Genomic DNA, 24215 nt, shown 5'->3' with positions numbered 1-24215 from the left:
CATTAAACTAAATGGAGAGAAACTTGAAGCAATGCCACTAAAATCAGGGACTAGACAAGGCTGCCCACTCTCTCCCTACTTACTCAATATAGTTCTTGAAGTTCTAGCCAGAGCAATCAGAAAACAAAAGGAGGACAAGGGGTTACAGATCGGAAAAGAAGAAGTCAAAATATCACTATTTGCAGATGATATGATAGTATATTTAAGTGATCCCAAAAGTTCCACCAGAGAACTACTAAACCTGATAAACAACTTCAGCAAAGTGGCTGGGTATAAAATTAACTCAAATAAATCAGTAGCCTTCCTCTACACAAAAGAGAAACAAGCCGAGAAAGAAATTAGAGAAACGACACCCTTCCTAATAGACCCAAATAATATAAAGTACCTCGGTGTGACTTTAACCAAGCAATTTAAAGATTTGTACAGTAAGAACTTCAAGACTCTGAAGAAAGAAATTGAAGAAGACCTCAGAAGATCGAAAGATCTCCCATGCTCATGGATTGGCAGGATTAATATAGTAAAAATGGCAATTTTACCAAAAGTGAGCTACAGATTCAATGCAATCCCCATCAAAATACCAATCCAATTCTTCAAAGAGTTAGACAGAAGAATTTGTATCATCTGGAATAACAAAAAACCCAGGATAGCTAAAACTATCCTCAACAATAAAAGGACTTCAGGGGGAATCACTATCCCTGAACTCAAGCAGTATTACAGAGCAATAGTGATAAAAACTGCGTGGTATTGGTACAGAGACAGACAGATAGACCAATGGAACAGAATTGAAGACCCAGAAATGAACCCACACACCTATGGTCCCTTGATTTTTGACAAAGGAGCCAAAATCATGAAATGGAAAAAAGATAGCATTTTCAGCAGATGGTGCTGGTTCAACTGGACGTCAACATGTAGAAGAATGCAGATCAATCCATGCTTATCACCCTGTACAAAGCTTAAGTCCAAGTGGATCAAGGACCTCCACATCAAACCAGATACACTCAAACCAATAGAAGAAAAACTAGGGAAGCATCTGGAACACCTGGGCACTGGAAAAAATTTCCTGAACAAAACACCAATGGCTTATGCTCTAAGATCAAGAATCGACAAATGGGATCTCATAAAACTGCAAAGCTTCTGTAAGGCAAAGGACACTGTGGTTAGGACAAAATGGCAACCAACAGATTGGGAAAAGATCTTTATCAATCCTACAACAGATAGAGGCATTATATCCAAAATACACAAGGAACTCAAGAAGTTAGACCGCAGGGAGACAAATAACCCTATTAAAAAATGGGGTTCAGAGCTAAACAAAGAATTCACAGCTGAGGAATGCCAAATGACCGAGAAACACCTAAAGAAATGTTCAACATCTTTAGTCATAAGGGGAATGCAAATCAAAACAACCCTGAGATTTCACCTCACACCAGTGAGAATGGCTAAGATCAAAAAGTCAGGTGACAGCAAATGCTGGCGAGGATGCTGAGAAAGAGGAACACTCCTCCATTGTTGGTGGGATTGCAAACTGCTACAACCATTCTGGAAATCAGTCCGGAGGTTCATCAGAAAATTGGACCTTGAACTGCCTGAGCATCCAGCTATACCTCTCTTGGGCATATAACCAAAAGATGCTCAACATATAAAAAAGACATGTGCTCCACTATGTTCATAGCAGCCTTATTTATAATAACCAGAAGCTGAAAGAACCCAGAGGCCCTTCAACAGAGGAATGGATACAGAAAATGTGGTACATCTACACAATGGAATATTACTCAGCTATCAAAAACAATGACTTTATGAAATTCGTAGGCAAATGGTTGGAACTGGAAAATATCATCCTGAGTGAGGTAACCCAATGACAGAAAAACACACATGGTATGCACTCATTGATAAGTGGCTATTAGCCCAAATGGTTGAATTACCCTAGATGCCTAGAACAAATGAAAATCAAGACGGATGATCAAAATGTGAATGCTTCACTCCTTCTTTAAAAGGGGAACAAGAATACCCTTGGCAGGGAATAGAGAGGCAAAGATTAAAACAGACACAGAAGGAACACCCTTTCAGAGCCTGCCCCACATGTGGCCCATTCATATACAGCCACCCAATTAGACAAGATGGATGAAGCAAAGAAGTGCAGGCCGACAGGAGCCGGATGTAGATCTCTCCTGAGAGACACAGCCAGAATACAGCAAATGCATAGGCGAATGCCAGCAGCAAACCACTGAACTGAGAACAGGACCCCCGTTGAAGGAATCAGAGAAAGAACTGGAAGAGCTTGAAGGGGCTCGAGACCCCATATGTACAACAATGCCAAGCAACCAGAGCTTCCAGGGACTAAGCCACTACCTAAAGACTATACATGGACTGACCCTGGACTCTGACCTCATAGAATCAATGAATATTCTAGTAAGATCACCAGTGGAAGGGGAAGCCCTGGGTCCTGCTAAGACTGAACCCCCGTGAACGTGATTGTTGGGGGAAGTCCGGCAATGGGGGAGGATGGGCAGGGGAACAACCATAAAGAAGGGGAGGGGGAGGGATTAGGGGGATGTTTGCCCAGAAACCGGGAAAGGGAATAACACTGGAAATACTCAAGTTAATAAAAAAAAAAAAAGAAAAGAAAAGAAATCTTTGTTTAGCTAGGCCATCGGCAGTATTCTAGCTGTAAACTGTATTACCCATAAACCAAAGCCTTCAGCACCAAAATATTTTCAGAAAGAGTACCCGTGTTAGAACTGAGATTCCCAGGGTCAAGTCATAGTTTGGTGTCTGGCTAAGAAACCTCAGCAAAGTCTGTTTAACCCTTGACCTTGTTCCCCAAATCTAAAATAAGTGGATTGGGGAGCTTGTTTTTTAAGTAATATGTGGCTCTTAGTCTCTCTGGTTTTGTACTGTGTGGACATACTTTCACTGGAGAAACCTAAGGTAGTGAGACAGCTCTCTTCTCCACTTCCTGCCTCTTCCTCCTTAGCAATCATGGAAGCACATCTTATTGGAGTGTGAATGTGTTAATAGGACAGTCTACCGCACTCACCACAGATTTCGGCATCTAGCCAGGGGGATTAAAACTCAGAGCTTAGCTCAGTATCATTATGACTAATCATCTGTGACATTGCCGTTTGTAACCATGGTACTAGTTTTACAATAGAAATAATTAAGTGCTAAACAAACAGGGCTAAAGATGCTTCAAAATGATGTCTTTTCTGTCCCTGGGGCAGAATTAGCTCAGGCATAATATAAATGTGAAATCAGTTCTATTCTCAGGGGCCACCAGAAAATCTTGCCTACCTTTCCTTGGTCATTTGGATTCGTCTCAGTTGTTTCACCATCAAGAAATTCTTCCTTTATCTAATAAGTTTTACCATGTTACTTTTGTCTTTTAGGTTTAAACCTTGGTTTTAAGCTGCATGTGGTAACTGTAGCTTGTACCTGTAACCTAATCACACAGGAAACTGAAATTTGAGGATCATGAATTTGAGGCCTGTCTGGGCTACATAAAATAAATTAAAACGTAAACCAAACAGCAGCAGCAATGACAAAAATCTCTGACCTTTCAAAAGTAGTAGATTTTTCTCTTTTTTGTTATTATTTCTACCCAGGTACTCACCAAAGGTCATTATATATTGGTATATATTGATAATGCTAATATGTTGTATAGTATGGTAATTTTTATATAGTATATTAGAATAAACAGATAAGACAGCCAATTAGCCTAAAATTAGGGCAGCCCTAATTTGATTATGTCTTCCCTAATCCCTACCCCACCTAAACACCTTAGATAACCAATTAGGGGCCCAATGAAGGAAGACTGATTCTCTTTTCAGCACTGTTAATTGGTCTTTATCTAAGGGTGGGACTCTGGGAGATGTCCCCAGCCATGTTGTCATGTCAATGGGTATTGTCATTGTTCAGGTTTTCTTTAGGATACTATACTGTTTAGATTTCAAGGGTACAGTTTCTCTGTCCTATATAGAAGGCATAGTCTCACAGCAGATTTTCTGGTCCTCTGGCTTTTATACCCATCCCATCCCATCTTCTGTGATCTTCCCTGAGCTTTATATGTATATGTTTATTACAAATGTATCAATTGGGGCTGGGAATCCAATTCTCTGCATTTTGACCAGTTGTGGCTTTCTGTAATGATTTCGCTCTGTTGCAAAAAGAAGTTTCTTTGACAAGAATTGAAAGCTACACTAATCTATAGTTATAAGGATAAGTATTAGGAATGTAGTTAGAAAATATACTGGTTTGAGAAAGTAGCAGAAGTCAGTTCTTTTCTAAAATTCATGGTCTCACTAACCACTGGTAGTTGGCTAGAAGACTCAGAACCAGGCATGAATTCCTTATGCTTGTTGGTTACTCCCAGTTTATAAGTGCCACTGTTACACCTTTGGAGATATCTTGCTGTGATGGACACGTGTGTGTGTGTGCGTGTGTGTGTGTGTGTGTTGTAGGCATCACAGCCAGGTAGTACTATTTGGTTACTTTTCTCCCTTTGCAGCTTGCATTGCATCTTCCAGTACTATGTGAGCTCTTTCTCGTGGAGGAGGCTTCCAATTGAGTTACACTTGGATTCTTTCAAGTACTATGTCTGAAGTGTGGGGTATCTTCAGCAATAAAGACTTATATTCAGTATCTGAGGGGCCACCAGTGACAACAGCAATAGTCTATATTATTTTGGGAGTCTTTTAAGATGTCCACAACCAGCGATTCGAAAAGAGGGTTTATTTTTTGTTTGTTTGCTTGTTTGTTTGTTTTTGCTTGTTTGTTTCTGTTGGCACTGGGATTTTTGTTGGATGAACTATGACCCTTGGGGAGCATTATCATCTCTGGTGGTGTAACTTATCTAAGGTGCATAATACATACTATATGTAATTTTAGGTAAACAAAAAATAAGATGATTCCCTACATCCTTAGTGATTTTTATTCCTCCTCTGCTCCTCCTCTTCTGTGCTCTATCTCACATCCACAGCTGACGTGCCACCCCACTGTTTCCATCAGTTTCATCTATCTCTTGCTATTCTCCTCTCTATTGCGCTCCCTATATGGTCCCTTTCTGTTATCTTGTCTTTTTGTGGTTATTCCAGGTTAATATAACCTAGGGTCCGGATATAAGAGATACTATGTGACACTTGTCTTCCTGGATCTGAGTTACCTCACTCAGTATAATTTCTAGTTCTATCCATTTATCTGAAATTTTCATAATTTTATTTTCATTTATCCTTAAAGCTGAATAGAATCCCATTGTGTATATGCCCCACATTTTCATTATCTGTTTATCACTTGAAGGACATTTAGGCTGTTTCCATTTTCTAGACTTTGTGACTAGATCAGCAATGACATGACTGAGCAGGAATCTTTGAAGTAGGATGCAGTCTTGCGGATATATGCAAGGGGTGCTGTAGGTTAGCACATAGTAGATTTATCTTTAGCTTTTAGGAGTTCTTCATACTCTTCCAGAGTGGCTGTACCAGTCTGCCGTCCCACCACCACTGACTATGGGTTGTCCTTTCCATTCGTCCTTGCAAGCATTTGTTCCAGTTGTTATCTTGATCTTGGCTATTCTGACTGTAGTTAGTTGAAATCTCAAAGGGGATTGTTATCCAGAACATATGAAGAACTAAAAAATAAAAAAAGTCAAGAAAACAAATGACCCAACTAAACAATGAGCTGTTGATCTGAGCAGAATTTTGCTTGTGCATAATTTATTGTAATTTGATCTATTTAAGGTAAAAATTAAGGCGTATTCCAAACACTAAGGACAACAATTAATAAATGTGACCTCATCAAACAGAACAACTTCTGCACAGCAAAGGACACGCATCACAAAGCAACAGCCTACATGGAAAAGATTTTCTACCAGCTAACATCCAGTGTACATGCAGAACTCAAAAAACTTGTTACCAAGAAAACAAATAACCAATTTTAAAATGGGGTACAGATCTAACAAAATTCTCAACAGAGGAATCTCAAATGGCTGAACAGCACTGGAGGAAATGCTCAACATCTTTTACCATCAGGGAAATGCAAATCAGAACTATTTTCAGAGTCCATCTTAAACCTGTCAGGATGGCTAAGATCAATAACACAAGTGACAGCTCATGCCAACAAGTGTGTGCAGTAAGGGAAACACTCCTCCACTGCTGGTGAGAGTGCAGACTTGTACAACTATAAAAATCAGTGTGACAGTTCCATAGAAAGATGGGAATTGCTCTACCTCAAGATTCAGTCATACAGCCATACTATTCTTAGGCATATACTCAAAGGAGGATTCATTCTATGACAGAGGTACTTGCTCAAATATGCTCCAATATGGTCTATTCATAAGAGTCAGAAATTGGGAACAACCTAGATTCCCCTCACCAGAAGAAATGATAAAGAAAGAAAATGCGATACATTTATACAATGGAATATTACTCAGCAATTAAAAATGACATCATAAAATTCACAGGTAAATGGAACAGAAAAAAATCATCCTGAGGGAGGTATCTGATAACCAGAAAGACAAATATGGTATGAATTCACTTACTTGTGAATTTTAACTGTAAGGTCAATGATAATCAATCTATAAACCATAGAACCACAGAGGTTACATATTAAGTAGGGGTTAGACACAAGGCCTGTATGGGTCTGCACAAGATGGGGTTCTAGAACTGAAAGGAGAAGTAGACATGTGACCTCGTTTCTATCCCAGAAGCTATCACTGATTGATAACCACTTACAAATCAAAATTAGTTCTCTCCAAAGGATCTCACTGGGGAAGCAAACTCCTCATGAGGGTAGGCAACATGTCCAGTAGTAGATGGCCAGTAGAAAACAAATTCAATGAAATCTTTGATGGTTTCGTATCTCATTTTTAAAATTATCTTTTATTTTATATATATATATTATATAATAGTTTACATATATTTTACATACACACATATACAATAAATAATTTGGTACTAGAAATTAAGAACATATATTATATGTGTATAATATATACATTTTTTGACTCTATAGGTTCTTTCTGTTTAGATAGTATGACTCTGGTTTGGTAGTTTTCTAGGAATCCTGAGAATGTTAATGAGTGGACCCCTCCATTTGTATGTTTCTTATGTCTTTTCTTTTTCTTCTTGTAATATTTTTATTGGATATTTTATGTATTTACATTTCAAATGTTATCTCCTTTCCTGGTTCCCCTTCTCCCATACCCCTTCCCCCTGCTTCTATGAGGATGTTCCCCCTCCCATTCCCACCTCAACACCCTAGCATTCCCCTACACTGGGGAAAAGAGCCTTGTCAGGACCAAGGGCTTCTCCTCCTATTGATGCCAGACAGTGCCACCCACTGCTACATATGCACCTGGAGCCATGGGTCCCCCCGCCATGTGTTCTCTTTGGTTGGTGGTTTAGTCCCTGGGAGCTCTGGGGGGTCTGGTTGGTTGATTTTGTTGTTCTATTTATGGGGTTGCAAACTCCTTCAGCTCTTTCACTCCTTTCTCTTACTCCTCCATTGTAGTCCCTGTTCTCAGTCCGATGGTTAGCTGCAAGCATCCATCCTCATCTGTATCAGTAAGGCTCTGGCAGAGCCTCTCAGGAGACATCCAAATGAGGTTCCTGTGAGCAAGCACTTCTTGGCATCAACAATAGTTTCTGGGTTTGGTGGCTGCATATGGGATGGTTCCCCAGGTGGGGCACTCTCTGGGTGGCCTTTCCTTCAGATTCTGCTCCACTCTTTGTCCCTGTATTTCCCCCTGTGAGTATTTTGTTCCCCCTTCTAAGAAGGACTGAAGCATCCACATTTTGGTCTTCCTTCTTGAGTTTCATATAGTCAAGAAGATTGTATCTTGGGTATTCCTAGCTTTTGGGCTAAAATCCACTTATCAGCGAGTGCATACCATGTGTATTCTTTGTGATTGGGTTACCTCACTCAGGAGGATATTTTCCATTTCCATCTTATGTCTTTTCTTGAGCTCTTTTCCTTCTGTTTATTTGTATTGTCCTATTCTGATGTGTCAATTTTTGTTTCATCTTGTGTTTTATTTTATTATTATCCCTTAGGTTTGGTTCCTAATGAGAGACATACAGTGGTGAATCTGGTTGGTAGGAAGAAACTAGGAGGAATAGAGGGAGGGAAACCATAATCAGGATCTATTTTATAAGGAAAAAAGTCTAGTTTTAACAGAAAGAAGATTTAGGTATATGCATGTGTAAAAAGTGTATTATATTGATCCATCTTTCATATTCTGTATTTAACATTATATCATAAACCTCTTCCATGTTTCTTTAGTATGTTTCAATCACCTTAATGCCTGTATAATATCCCATTAAATTGAATGTGTATTTCTTCTCTACCATTAACTTTAAGTAAACAGCCTACCATCCTACATTCTTCTTAATATACACACATAATTTCCATATGTTCATAATAGGAAGAATACAAATTACTTCATATTGGTAATGAATCTGTTTGGACAATTGAGAAGCTTCATTGGCATTTCCTTTCATTCTGTTTTATAGACATTACTTTCCATACTGGTTTTGAATTCTGCATCCTTGCTGCATTTTGTATATTATATAATGTTTGTATCATTCCTTATTCTTTCAAATGGGAAGAATGGACATAACCACTAATTATTTTCTGAATTGATGTCGTAGGGAGTAGGCTATCTTGGCTGAATATTTTTGTCATCATTGTGTTAAGGGTTTCTCATTAGGCAATGAATTTCTTTTGAGAATTTGTATGTTTTTCAGATATATCCAATTACTCTTGGGTTTGCTAACTAAGATCATCTATAATCTTTCCTGGTCTTAGATAGCAAAGAATTTTTTAAAAGAATGACTTAACCATTTTGGCATACTGTGATATATTGAGGCCTTGTGAATGTGAGAATTATGAGTTCAAGGCTAGCTTGGGCTACATAGCCCTTTTCTCAAAATACTAAGAAAAGAATGGTTTCATTTTCTCAATTCCTGTTTCTTTATCAGTGCTTTTGTGCTCTGACCTCAATTGCTAGCGTTCTATACAACCCTTTTTATTTTAGTAATTGTTTCTTTAGCTGGAGCTGGTCATGTCTTTGGTATTCTATTCCTTATCAACAACAAAGACACCTTTTGGTAATAGAAATTGAACCTAGGTCTTATGTATTCTAGGCAAATGTTGTACCACTGAAGTATATCTTCATTTTCTCCTATAATTCTTAATACAGTTGATGCTGTGTGCAATCTAGCTTCAGGGAAATTGCCCTGTGGCTTCTTGAATTATTTTTCTCATAAAAATTGTGAAAAAGCATAAGCATTCTGCAGTAATAATTGTGTGAAGACTGTAGTAACCTCCTTCACTAGAGCCCCCGTATTCCCTTACAAAAACTGAAAATAAGAATCACCTGCCTACTACGTATGTGCTGGTAAGTCTCGGCCTAGCCCCTGTATGTTCTTTGGTTGAGGGTTCAGACTCTGAGAGTCCCAAGGGTCCAGGTTAGTTGACTCTGTTGGTCTTCCTGTGGAGTTCCTATCCCCTTCATGGCTGTAATCCATCCTCCTCTTCTTGGTTGCTTGGTTTTCATGTGGGTCCTGAACAACTGGAGCAGGAGCCATCTTTAAAACTGTTGCCTGCATGTGGGCTATGTTCTTCTAACTGGGCTGCCTTGTCTGGCTTCAGTGGGAGAGGAAGTGCATAGCCTGGGAGAGTTGATGTGCCCGGGAGGAAGAGATACCCAGAGGGTCCCCTACCTGCTCAGAGGAGAAGGAGAGAAGAAGAAAGAGGAGGAAAGATTGTGGGAGGGGTGACTAGGAGGGGGAAGTGAGAGGGATGTAAAGTGAATATGTAAAAAAAAAGAAATTATCTGCCTACTTAAGTAAACTTTTTATTTTTCTTTCGGAGCTGAGGACTGAACCCAGGGCCTTGCACTTGCTAGGCAAGGGCTGTACCACTGAGCTAAATCCCCAACCCCTTTTATCTGCCTACTTAATGGAACTGAAATGATGCCTGCATAGGAAGCAATGGGAGGAATGTCTTCACCCTGAGCTTTTCCTTTGTCTGCAGGGGTACCTGAAGCAGTGCCGAAAGAGAAGGGACATGTTCAGTGATGAGCAGCTGAAAGTCATCTTTGGAAACATTGAAGACATCTACAGATTTCAGATGGGCTTCGTGAGAGACTTGGAGAAGCAGTACAACAATGATGACCCCCACCTCAGCGAGATAGGACCCTGCTTCTTGGAGCATGTGAGCATCTCACTTTGTTCAGTTTTAAAGAAATACTAGGAAACAATAGAAGGGTGTATGAGCTGCTTCTAGTCAGCTGTGAAGGACTGGGCTTAAAGTAAACAAACTAGTGAAAATGCGGGACGTGAGCCTGACATTACTGGCTAACTCCAGCTCTGTCCGTTGCCCTATTTGAACTTCAGCGCCTCCATAGGGAATTGATTATATGGTACTCTTTGTATAGCATGCACCAAAATTTCAGATTTTCAGAAGGAAAGCAAATACTTGATATAAACCACATTGTTTCTGCTGACTGGACATGATGAGCTTTGTGACTGAGGCATCATAGAGATCCCTCCTGATATTTAAGTTCTCCACTTATTGTGAAGGGTGAACTTTTCAAGTAGATCTTTTTAAGTTTGGCATTCTCAGGCCTGACGTGATAATTCTTTCCAAGCAGCCAGTATAGTATTGGAGTAATTTTATAAATATTGAACATGTTCATGGCCTAGTAGTTTTAATGCTAAGATTATAGACAAGGAAGCACTCTGAGAGATCTACAATGATCACACACAAAACTCTTGTGATGTGTGTGAGGGAGTTAAGTCAGAATAAAAACAATCTTATGAGGCATTTTGCTCTTAGGTATCACGAAATTACATATATGTAATTTATAGCAACATATAGGTATCAGTCACATGTTGGCAAAACAGAACACAGACCAGTTTCCTCAATTACAAGTTTCCCTTTACATTGTCATGTGTTATTAGCATTCTTTGTTGCTACCCACTAGATGTCAAGTAGCTTTTTCCTATCTACTAGTTATAACAACCTAAATATGTCTGCAGACATTGTCCTCTATCCGCTAGAGGAGAAGAATCACTTGCTTTTATGCTTTAATCAATTAATGTGGTTAATTTGAATTGAACAGTTTTCATATGATAAATCAATGTAAAACTGGCATAAATACTTGATAATGATACACTATCCATTTTCAATATTATTTTGCCTTTAAAAAATTACATTGTTTATTAGTTCTAGAATGTCATTTATCAGCTTTACGTGGGCATAGGTTGCATATAGGATTCCCCAATATGAATTATGTATCGCAATGGATTTTTTATTAATTGCTTGTAGTTATGTAACTGCCATTGTAGTCAAGAAATAGAATATTTTATTTCTATCACTGCACACTGAAGATCTTATCCTTCTTTTAAATTTTAACTCCTGCTTCCTTCAAATGCTGATCTGCTTTTCATTATCTTACTATTGCTTTTCTCTAGAATGTCATGTAAATCAGGGCTCTGCACTGGCAGCTGGCATGCAGTCCTTCTAAATCTATGGGTATTAGTCTTCAGTGACGAGGTTTCTGTGTCAGATCTAGATCCATTCCTCCCAATCCTGTGTTCAAAGTTTGTGGTATTTTCTGCAACACTTCTCTGAATGACACTAGAGCAATGGCAATAGACTGTATGGTTTTGGAAGTCTCTTTGACTTCCCAACCAATAACTCAATAGGAGGTTTCCCGTGCCTACCACTGAGGGTTTTGTTAGATAGTATATATTTTGGGGGAAACATTGTCACCCTGATTGGCATAACTTAATTAAAATATGTATTATAAGTCATATATAGTATGTACACCTACACATAAACATGCATCTATCACATGCAATTTTGAGTAGCTATGAATTAATATAATACCTTTTTTCAAATATCCTTAGTGTTATTTATCCTTTCTCTTGCTCTCTCTGTAAAAGTTAACTCTAACCCTGGGCAAGTTTTCCCTAGCCACTTTTCCCACTTCACGCTTTATAGCACTGTGTCCTTTTTAGTGTCCTATTCTCTTTAGTGCTCCCTGCTCCCATGGTCCCTTTTTATATTCCGAGTGTGTGAAGTTACTCCAGGTTATATATACTCACATCTACATTTCACTCATTCTTCTGATGGATACCTAGGATAGCTCCATAATATAGATTGTGGCACTCGGCACAGATCCAGATATCAACCTAACCAGGGTGGCAAGGGAATGAGGAAAAGGCAGACACAGAGATACATGAACACAGAAAAGTTGGGATTGGCTGTCTTTGTAGGAGAGCAATATTCAGGCTGCAAACATCCAGAGAGGGAAAGCTATACTGGACATTTTCTCTACCCACTGTCAACATTCACACTTGGACCAGAGGAAGCCTTTGTCATCCCTCTAAGCCTCATCTGGGGAACACTTTGCCACTCCCATGGGTATGAGGCTTTGGATATCTTGACATGGGTATGCCCATGTCAAACAACATATGCATTCACTCAGGACATCACTGGCTTTTCACATCACCCCAGCTTTTATACATTCAGTATCAACCTTCATGATTAGTCCCGAGGCAGCTTGCTGCAATTCTTGACACCATACTTTAAGGATGATGAAAAAGGAAGAACTTAACAGCTTTTCCCCAACAGAAACAAAAGGAATCTTTTTCCAGGTTAAAGGGATTGAAACCTCAAATTATGTCAAGATTAGTAGAGGAAACCAATCTGATCAAAAGCATTTTGCTTTTCTAGGATGTGCTGACATAATTGGGCCACATCCATGCTATTATTATTGTGGGTACAAGCACACAGGAGGTGGATCCTAATTAATTCCTAATTATCCTGTCAAAAATCTCAAGGCTATATGTAACCCACCTTGAATAGTTGAACAGAGCCCATTGAGACTCCAGGTGCCTAGAGAAATAACCAACCAAATGGAAGAACGTCTTAGTATAAGCTATGGCTTCTTCCTTGACTGGTTTTATCTGCATGGACATGTCAGAAATGATAGCTGTTGGGTTATTTGGGTCAGGCTCTTCAAAAAGCTGGGTAGCATTTATTTTTATTTACTTACTTATTTTTAATTTTTTGTAATATAATTAGCTCATTTGTTTATAGTATAATTACCTCATTACCCATTTTCTTTCCTCCTTCCAAACCCTTCCATATCTCTTAGTCTATGATCTCTTTTTTATTAACTATTATGTGTGTGTGTGTGTGTGTGTGTGTGTGTGTGTGTGTGTGTGTGTGTGTGTGTATTCCTAAGTATCTAAAGGTAACCTGCAAGTCTGTATATTACTTGTATGTATGTTTTCAGGGCTAGTCATTTGGCATTAGATAACTAATTGATATGCTCTTCCCTGGGAATGACTGTCTCCAGCTTTCCGCATTCCTTGGTTTCTTCTAGTTCTTTGTGTAGTGCTGACGTCTGGTGAGCTTTCTACATTACCATGTTTACTGGTCATCTTGGTTCGGCTCATTTTTAGGCTGCCATGTTGGTAAGACTTTTTGGTATAGCTTCTGGTATTCCTAGAAAACAAAAAACCTCACAGCAAACTCCTGATCCCCTGCCTTTTACACTACTTACACTATTTATAACCCTGGTTCTGCAAGTGATACCTGAACCTTAGGTACAGAAGTTGTATTATGGATGTATGTGTTGAGAACAAAGTCCTCAACTCTATATTTTATTGTTTTTAGTTTTCTCTCCTGGTCTCCATCTATTACAAAGAGAAGTTTCCTTGAAATTTTCATTTAAACTATTTATGTATATTTATACACACATATGTATGTATTATAGGTTGTAAGCTATAAAGTAGGCTGAGCATTAATATTCACAATATCTAAAGAACTCAAAATAGAAAGAATCGAAACAAAACGAATATGACCCATTCCATAAGTGGTTCTAGAGACTTCTCAAAAGAAGGAGGAAAATGTGTAATAGGTCTCACGGAAAGTTCCCTACCCCTAGCAGTTAAGGAAATGCAAATCAAAGCAGCTGCGAGATTTTTATCTTACTCCAGGCAGAATGATAAAGCTCAACAGAACTCGTGACAAACGCTGAAAGAAATGTGGGGAAAAGAAAAACCTTACTCATTGTTGATGGGATTGAAAACTGGTCCATCCACTTTGGTAATCAGCATTCCTTTATGGTTTCTGCCTTAGTTCTTTCCCCCAGCTTCCTGTCTGGAGTTCCGGTCCTTACTTTCCTAGTATTGGAGGAATGTTTTAAGATGAGTTCTAAGATGAAATAAATCCTTTTCTCCCCAAGTTGCTTTTGGTCATTTGTTCATCACATCAATAGAAATCATAACAAAGATAGTGTATGCATGTTTAAAAGTTTAAAAACGTTAAAGATATATGTCCTCTTTTTGTACCACTATGAACATACAGTAATAGTCAAATACAATCAAACACTCTTTAAATGCCAACGATTTTAGGAAGTAAGGGAATTCATAGTACTACATACCCCAAGATACTGATTACTGTGTTCATGAGTGGATATGGAAAATTAGAGTGAGACTAGTGAATATTATTGTATTGATAGATCACATGTGAAGGAGAGGAATGTAAAAAGAAGGGTTGGTTCAACAGTAGGGACAAAGGAGATGAGGTAATTCTGGCTAAAGGTAGACTGAAACGATAGGGGTAAAGGAATGCAGTCAGATGGTTTAAAACCTTCCCAACTCTCAAGAACCAGAGACAGAAACCTCACAGAATGAATACTCTGTATTTTGTGAAAGCCTAGTAGAAGGATAAAATGGAGGGAATAGGAAGAGGAGGAAACACAAGAGAAGAATGCAATAAAACTGTGACAGTGAGAAGGAAGGAGGAAGAGAGGGAAACCCAGAGGGGAAGAGGAGAGCCTGGGAAAGAGGTAGGGGGTAAGGAAACGGAGAGATAAGGAGAAGGAAAGGGACAGATAAGGAGAGGGAGAGGGGAGGAGAAGTAGGAAAAGGGTGAGGCAGATGGGAGAGCACAGCTGGTCTCCTAAATTGCTTTAGGAACTCAATAAAGGAGGAATAAATGTCAAGGAGACAGGCTGGATGGGAATATACAGTTTGAATAGTTTCTTCTGTTTCCTTTCTCCACTCTCAACTCACAGTTCCATTTGGATTCCAGATTCCTCTTGTATCCCTGGGTAGTCATATGAATTCAATTTACAGGTGGTGGTCTTGTTAGAGGACAGTTCCTTCATGGATTGGGTCACCATAGACAGTGGTCACCTTTCTGAGGTTTTTCAGTTATCCATTTGATAGGAGTGGCCCTCCTCTGAGCAGTTGTTCCTGGTGTCTGGATAGTTTGGATTCTGTATCTGTACTCTCCTGCAGACTCTGGTTCTAACCATATTTCTACCTTGATTAGGAGAGGCAGGAGGATCATGAATTCAAGACCAACTTAGGCTATATATTACGACCCAATTGTTAATCTATTGTATTTTCCAATTGAATTGTTTTAAATACTCAGAGTGCAACCCCAATCAGCTAGATATCACTGGTAGAAGACAATGCTAGTGGTTTGCCCGATAGGCCATTTTTAGACATATGCATAGCTGCAGAGACAAACTAGTTTTTTTTTCAAAATCACAAAATGTTAGATGAGTAACAATTAAGTCGTGTCAATCGGGTTTACCTTTGTTTTGAGAACTTGGTTGCACATGGCAGTAAGTCCGGAACAGGGAGCATGTTGGATTATCATGGACCCATGCTAGGTAGTTAATCAGAGTCATTGAGACAAAACATTCAAGGAAGATGTAGGTGAGATAACTATAGGAAATAAAGGCAGTATCTTAGGAAACTGTAAAATGGGCTGGAACCGTTTAGTCTAAAGTAGGAACCGTTCAGACAGTACAGAGAGCTACCTGAATGGGAGAAATTTTGTAAAACAAGGACTGGGATAATATTAAAGCTATAGGACTCTGTCCTTTGCTTAGAATAACTGTACCAGGAATTTCTTAGCCCTATTTCAGATAAAACCTCTGTAATCTTCATTGATAAAGGTTGCTCCTATATTAACAGTAAGTTATCAGTAGAAGCTGCTAGGATTGACAGTCTCTTCTTCATGTCCCTTCTCTCTAACATCTTATAAATAAAAAGTTATATAAAAGCAGCATGCTAAAATTGGTTTAGTGTAGCTTATGTATATGATTTCAAGAATGAGTGCTTTTTATTGGACACTCATTTAGGGGGCTCATCTTTAGGGGAGGCCAAATTTCCCTCAACAGTCATCAGCTGCCTATTGCTTTTTGGTCTAGGAGTGGGAATCTATAAGATTTCCCCATTCCGCCTTATCTTGACATCATCATTGTTGAGGTCTTATTTGGGCAGCCGATTATTATGTGTTAAGAATGAATAGTCCCTGCTGTTTCTAGGAGACACATTCTCACAGAAGACTTAATGTCCCCCTAGCAGTTACAGTCTTTCTACCACTTATTCAGAGATGTTTCCCAACCCTTAGGTGCAGGAGTATTGTAGATCAATGTACAGGCTGGGGCTGGTTCCACAAGATCACTTGATCTCTACATTGAGACTTACTGTGTTTTTCTGTTTTATAATACCTCAAGTAATTGTATTATTTGGTATTTACCTATTCAGCATGCTTTTTTTAAAAAAGAATATTCAAACCCAAGCTTTATTAACTCTCTGCAGACGATGTGAAACAGTTCCTTTCCAGTTTTAGAAATTCACTTTTATTGGATATTTTATGTATTTACATTTCAAATGTTATCCCTTCCCCCCTCTCCAAACCCTCTCCCTCCTCCCCCTGCTTCTATGAAGATGCTCCCACTCCCACCCACCCACTCTCACCTCAACACACTGGCATTCCCCCACGTTGAGGAAATGAGCCTTCACAGGACCAAGAGCCTCTCCTATTCATGCCAGATAACGCCATCCTCTGCTACATAAACTGCTAGAGACATGGGTTCCTCCATGTGCACTCTTTGGTTGGTGGTTATAGTCCCCAGGAGCTTGGGGGAAAGGGGGAGGACCTGGTTGATTAATATTGCTGTTCTTCCGGATGATCAAAATGTGAATGCTTCACTCCTTCTTTAAAAGGGGAACAAGAATACCCTTGGCAGGGAATAGAGAGGCAAAGATTAAAACAGACACAGAAGGAACACCCATTCAGAGCCTGCCCCACATGTGGCCCATACATATACAGCCAGCCAATTAGACAAGATGGATGAAGCAAAGAAGTATAGGCCGACAGGAGCCAGATGTAGATCTCTCCTGAGGGACACAGCCAGAATACAGCAAACACAGAGGCGAATGCCAGCAGCAAACCACTGACCTGAGAATAGGACCCCCGTTGAAGGAATCAGAGAAAGAACTGGAAGAGCTCGAAGGGGCTCGAGACCCCATATGTACAACAATGCCAAGCAACCAGAGCTTCCAGGGACTAAGCCACTACCTAAAGACTATACATGTACTGATCCTGGACTCTGACCTCATAGGAAGCAATGAATATCCTAGTAAGATCACCAGTGGAAGGGGAAGCCCTGGGTCCTGCTAAGACTGAACCCCCAGTGAACGTGATTGTTGGGGGGAGGGCGGCAATGGGGGGAGGATGGGGAGGGGAACACCCATAAAGGAGGGGAGGGGGAGGGGCTAGGGGGATGTTTGCCCGGAAACCGGGAAAGGGAATAACACTCTAAATGTAAATAAGAAATACTCAAGTTAATAAAAAATAAATAAATAAATAAAAAGAAAAAAAAAGAAAATTACTATGCAGAAAACAACAAAAAAAATATTGCTGTTCTTCCTATGGGGTTGCAAACCCTTTCTGCTCCTTCAGTCCTTCCTCTAACTCCTTCATTGCGGACCCTGTTCTCAGTTCGATGGTTGGCTGCAAGCATCCTCATCTGTAGCTTCATATGGTCTGTGAATTGTTTCTTAGGTATTCTGAGCTTTGGGGCTAATATCCACTTATCAGTGAGTGCATACCATGTGTGTTCTTTTGTGATTGGGTTACCTCACTCAGGATGCTATTTTCTAGTTCCATCCATTTGCCTATGAATTTCATGACGTCATTGTTTTTAATTGCTGAGTATGTACCACATTTTCTCTATCCATTCCTCTGTTGAAGGGCAACTGCGTTCTTTCCAGCTTCTGGCTATTATACATAAGTTCAGCATGCTTTTAATGTAGTTATGCACTTATATATGTAATAACAACAATAATGAATAGATCATTAATTTAATTGGGAGGAAGCATGGGAGGTGTTAGAGAGAAGGGACATGAGAGGACTTGGAGAGACAACAGGGAAGGAATGATGCAAGTATATTTTTGATTAAAAACTCCATGTGCTCCATGTGGTGGCACACATCTTTAATTCCAGCACTGGAGAGACAGAAGCAGGTAGACCTTTGTGTACATGGTTAACAATAAGGTCTTACATTCCACAACTGGGAGGTAACCAAGGACCTCAGCCTGTTATGATTGGGTAGTACCTTGGATCACTCTGATGGACAATCTAAAGAGGGCTTCTTATGCGTGGTATTGAGGGCTTTGTTAGATGGTCTGTGGAGGGAGTATTGCCAGCCATGATAGGGAATTTTCATTTAAATTGTGTACGTATATGTGTTCATATATTTACATGTGTCTTGGGTATTTTAGGTAGATAAATAATAGTTTGATTCCTTGTGACGTTTTTAGGCATCCTTATTGTTAACTCTTTTCATTCTTCTGTAATTATATGCCATTCTCCTCCATAATTAAAGCTGCCTTTTTTCCATCTCCCACTTCAGATCACTTGTATCCTTCTATTCTACTTTCTATTGCTCCGTCCTGCCTCCACGGTGTTCCATTTTTACTTTCCTGATTTTGGGGGTTACTCAAAGTTCTTTACTCACATCTGAACATATGGAGCTAGGAACCATAAGTGAAAGAGACCATGCAGTGTTTGTCTTTCTGTATCTGGGTTACCTTGTTCCACATTATCTTTTCTAGTTTCATCCATTTGCCTGAAACTTTTATGATTTCATTTTTCCTTAGAGTTGAATAATATTCCATAGTGTACATAGATCATCATATATCACTTTTATATCATCCATCCCTCAGTGAAGAACGTAAAGGTTATTTCCATTTCTTAGCTACTCTAAATAGCATGAACATTTGAACAAGGGTCTGTGGAGTAGGGTGTCACGTTCTTTCGGCATGTGACTAGGAGTGGTAGAGCTGAGTCACGAGGAAGATTTAGTTTGAGGAACTTTCACACAGATCTCCACAGCGGACTGGATAGGTTTAAGATACCATCAGCAGTGCATGAGGGCTTCCTTCATCCACATCCCCCTCAAGCATTTCTTCTTGGTTGTTTTGTTCGTCTTTTCCACTCTTACCGCATGCAAAGGTGAAATCTCAAAATTGTTTAGATTGCATTTCCCCAGTTGCTAGGGACAGTGAACATTTAAAAATATATTTCCATTCTTTTTGGAAGGGGTTTCTTTTGAGAACTGTTTACTTTTTTGAATGGGACTTTTTTCCCCAAATCTTTGTTTTTATAGCTCTTTATATATCCTAGATACTAATCCTTTATCAGAGGTATAAACAGGCAATGATTTCCATTCTGTGGTCTTCCTTTTCAGTCAGATTGTTTCCTTTTTTTATTTTAATTGATTTATTTTAGTTGATTGTTTTGTTTTGTCTTTTTAGCTGCGCAGAAGTTCTTTTAGTTTTATGAGGTCAATTGTAGCCTTAATTCCTGGGCAAACAGAGGCCTATTCCTACACTTAGATATCATTTAGGATACTATTTACGTTTTCATCCAGCTGTTTTAGTGTTCTGGGTTTCACATTTAAGTCTTTGTTTGGAATTAGTTTTTGTACAGGATCATATATGAGGATCTAATTGCATCCTTTTATACATAGATAACCCAGTTTTCATAGCACCATTTGTTGAAGATTTCTTTTCTCTAGCTTCTGTTTTTGATGGTTTTGTCCAATATTAAATGGCTGTATTCATGTATTTATCTTCGGGTCTTCCATTTTGTTCCTTTGTTCTCTATATATCTGCTTTAGTGCCTATACTATACTGGTATGTTTTGTTGTTGTTTGTTTGCTTGTTGGTTTTACTATGACTGTATGATATATTTTGAACTCTCGAATGGTAATCCCTCCAGCACCATTCTTTTAACAAAGAATTGTTTTGACTGTCTGGGAACTTTTGTGGTTCCATATGAATATCAAGCTATTTGTTTCCCTATTCCAGTGAGGAATGTGGTAAGAGTTGGGATTGGGATTGAGAGGAATCTGTAAATGACTTTTGGTAGAATAGTCATTTTCACAATGTTAATTCTACCAATCCATGAGCACGGGCTATCTTTCCATTTTCTAGTACCTTTCTCTGTCTCTTTCTTCAGAGGTTTAGATTTTCTATCATATTACTCCTAGATGTTTTATTTTCTATGAGGCTGTTGTAAATGGGATCTCTTTCTTTGTGTTTGTTGTTGGAGTATAGAAAATCTATGAATTTGTGCAAGATGATTTTGTATCCTGTCATTTTTGTGAAAGTGTTCTTATTTTGAGAAGTTTTCTGATAAATTTATGGGGTCTCTCATGTATAATATCATGCCACCTACAAAAAAGGATTGTTTGATTTCTTCCTTTCCTATTTGTATCCTTCCAATTTCCTTCTTGTATCTTATTGCTGGTTCATTGATTAAAAAGGAGTGGGCATAGTGGTTATCTTGACCTCATTACTGACTTCAATTAGATTATTTTAAGCTTTTCTCCACATAGGATGGTGTTGACTATGGGTTTACAATATATAGGTAATATTATGTTAAAGTTGTTCCCTCTTGTTATACTCTCCCTGAGACTTGTACATGAATATTAGGTTTAGTCAAAGTCCTCTTTGTGATACATTTATTGTGATGATCGTGGGATTTTTCTCTTCAAGTCCACTTGTGTAATTTATTATAATTATCGACTTGGATATGTTGAACCATCCCTGCATCTCCAGGATAAAGCTAACTTGGCCATAGTACATAATCTTTTTGATATATGTCTGTATTCATTTGCAAGTATTTTATCGGTATTTTAAAGTCTATATTCATCAGGCATATTGTACTAAAGCTTTCTTTTTGTAGTGTCTTTATCTGATTTGGGCTTTAGAGTGAGGCTGGCTTTGTAGAAGTAGTTTGGGAGTGCTCCTGATATTTCATGTCTTTTTAAAAAACAATAGTTAATAGTGTCAGGCCTTGGAGCCTCCCCTTGAGCTGGATCCCAATTTGGGCCTGTCATTGAACCTCCTTTCGCTCAGTCTCTTCTCCAGTTTTGTCCCTGCAGTTCTTTTAGACAGGAACAATGTGGGATGGGAACCCCATCTCTCCACTTGATGCCCTGTCTTTCTATTGGAGGTGGACTCTACAAGTTCCCTCTCCCCACTGTTGGGCATGCTTACAGACAGGAGCCTAGCATGGGTGTCCTCTGAGAGGCCCAACAAGCAGCTGAAAAGAGTCAGATGCAGATATTTACATCCAACCAATGGACAGAAGCCAGGGACACCTATGCTTGAATTAGGGAAAGGCTGGAAGAAGCTGAGGAAGAGGGCAATCATAGGAAGACCAGCAGTCAGGAAGACCAGCAGTCTCAACTGACCTGGACCCCTGAGATCTCTCAGACACTGATCCAACCATCAGGCAGTATACACCAGCTTATATGAGACCCCCAACACATACACAGCAAAGAACTGCCTGGTCCCGCCTCAGTGAGAGAAGAGACACCTAACTCTTGAGAAACCAAGGCACCAGAGAGTGGGGAGGTCTCAGGGTGGGGGGTGGGGACATACTCATGGAGATGGGAGTTGGGGTGAGGAGGAATGGGGTGGGGAGCTGTCTAAGGGTGGACTGGGAGGGGGATAGTGACCAGACTGTAAAATAAGACTAAAGAATAATAATAAAAAAAAGAAAAAACAAAAAAAACCAACCAAACAAAACCCAATAGCTTAAGAAAGAATGGCTATAGATCTTTGAATGTGGGTTTAATTCCCCTGTGACTGTATCTGGTTCTAGGACTATTTGTAGCTGGAAGGCTTTCTATTTCTATTTCAATCTTCTCCTTTGTTACACATCTGTTTAGGTTGTTGATTTCTTCTTGGTTTCATTTTGGTGGATTGGCTTAATCTAGAAATTCATTTCTTTCTTTTAGGTTTTCCAATTTGATAGAATATGAGGTTTTTGTTTTTGTTTTTGATATTGCCCTATATTAGTCTGAATTGTGTGTGTGTGTGTGTCTGTGTGTGTGTGTGTGTCTGTGTGTGTGTCTGTGTGTTTTGTGTTTCTCTGTTTCATTCTCATTTTGTTAATTTGGGTCATTGATTTTTGTTTTTGTTTTTCCATTTGGTTAGCTGAGCCAAGGGTCTGGTAATTTTATTTTATCTTAATTTTGTTGATTCTTTGTATTTTTCCTAGTTATTAATTTGTGCTGTGATTTTTATTATTTTGTGCAATCAATAAAATTTGGATTTGGTTTATATTTGTTTTCCAAATTTTTTTGTTGGGCCCTTATGTCATTTATTTATGCCTTTTCTGATATTTTAGTATATACATTTGAAGTATAAAATTTCCTGTAGTACTCCATTTAGTTGCACACCAGAGGTTTTTGTATATTGTGTTTTCATTTTCATTTAATTCCAGGAAATATTTTATCTCTTCTTTGACCCATCCATCATTCAGTAATATGTTGCTTAATCTGCTTGAGTTGTATTTACTAGAGATTTATTTGCTATTGATTTTAAGTTTTATTGCATTATTGTCTGACAGGATACATGAAGGTATTTGAATCTTTCTGAATTTGTGAAGGTTTTTTGTCCCAGGGTGTGGTCTATTTTAGAAAAGCGTCCATGCACTGCTGAGTAAAATGTGTATTCTTTGGTGTATGGTTGGAATAGTCTGTATATTTTCATTAGTACATTTGATGTAGATCACTTAATTCTGATGTTTCTATGGGGCTTTTTTGTCAATTGGATAAAGTACTATTTAATGTATTGATGTTAATCTATGTCTTTCATCCCAGTAATACATTTTTTAATGAAATCGGGTGCACCAGAGTTCGGTGAATATATATTTAGGATAGTAATGTCTTCTTGGTTAATTACATAGTTATTATAAAGCACTCTCCTTTTTATTTCTTCTGATTAGTTTCAGTTTGAAGTCTATTTTGCCAGATATTAGGTTAGTGATGCCTATTTGCCTCCTTGTCCTTTTTGAGTAGAATGTTTTTTTTCTGTTCTCTTACTCTTCTCTAAAGCTAATGTGTTTCTTATAAACAATAGATGGGTTTTTTTCCCCTGGAGCTTCGAACTGAACCCAGGGCCTTGTGCTTGCTAGACAAGCACTCTACCACTGAGCTACATCCCCAACCCTGATAGTTTTGTTTTTTGATCCCTTCATTCACCCTAGGTCTTTCAATTGGAGAATTGATGCCATTGATATTTATAGTTATTATTGAAATATGTATGTTAATTTCGTCATTGTGTCATTAATTTTTGGTGGGTTTTGTGTGTGTGCACATACATGCACATGATTTTTAGTAGTGCTTTGGGTTTTAGTAATTATGGTTCATATTTCTTTCAACAGTCTCTTGGCTGTGTTCATTTCTTTTTCTTTTTTTTTTCCTTTTTTTTTTCTTTTTCTTTTTTTCGGAGCTGGGGACCGAACCCAGGGCCTTGCGTTTGCTAGGCAAGCGCTCTACCACTGAGCTAAATCCCCACCCCTCATTTCTTTTTCAGCCCAAAATATTGCTGCCTGTGTTTTCCTTACATTTGATCTGATAGATATATTTTTCTCTTTGAAAATATTTATTTTTATTTTGTATGTAGTAATGTTTTTTTTTTCCACGTGCAACCATGGAGGTCAAAAGAATGTTGGGTTCCCTAGAACTGGAGTCAGGAAGGGATGGGGTGATGAGTAGGATAAGAGTGCATGACGTTGAGTATAATTTTTAAAGCTGTTCATATCACGGTAAGTTTTTCTTTCTATTTCAAAGATGGCAGAGAGCTTTGCTGGATAAGTCTAGGTCTGTTACTGTGTTCTTTTTGTACTTGAAATATCTTGTTCCATGCTTTTCTGGCTTTCCCTTAAAACCTGAGCTGTTATTCTGAGTGTTTTCCATTTTTATATGGCTAGTTTTGAATAATTTTCTTTGTTCTCTACACTTAGTGCTTTCACTATTGCAGACCGTGGGGATTTTCTTCTATGTTTTTGTCTTTTGATATTTTGTCTACTTCTTAAAT

General features: G+C 38.7%; 1 protein-coding gene across 13 annotated transcripts in view; it reads left to right on the top strand.

Annotated features, from left to right (window-relative positions):
- Positions 1-24215, top strand: part of Arhgef9 (Cdc42 guanine nucleotide exchange factor 9) — a 157809-nt gene that overhangs the window by 90640 nt on the left and 42954 nt on the right. For all 13 annotated transcript variants that reach the window (XM_087600662.1, XM_087600658.1, NM_023957.2 and 10 more), the window contains 1 exon segment: positions 10027-10206. In XM_087600662.1, coding sequence (XP_087456788.1) covers positions 10027-10206 — 180 coding nt within the window.

This window comes from Rattus norvegicus, chromosome X, assembly GCF_021556685.1.
Source record: "Rattus norvegicus strain SHRSP/BbbUtx chromosome X, alternate assembly SHRSP_T2T, whole genome shotgun sequence".
Taxonomy (NCBI): Eukaryota; Metazoa; Chordata; class Mammalia; order Rodentia; family Muridae; genus Rattus; species Rattus norvegicus.
Note: the sequence above shows the minus strand (reverse complement) of the source record. Positions and strands in the feature narration are given on the sequence as shown.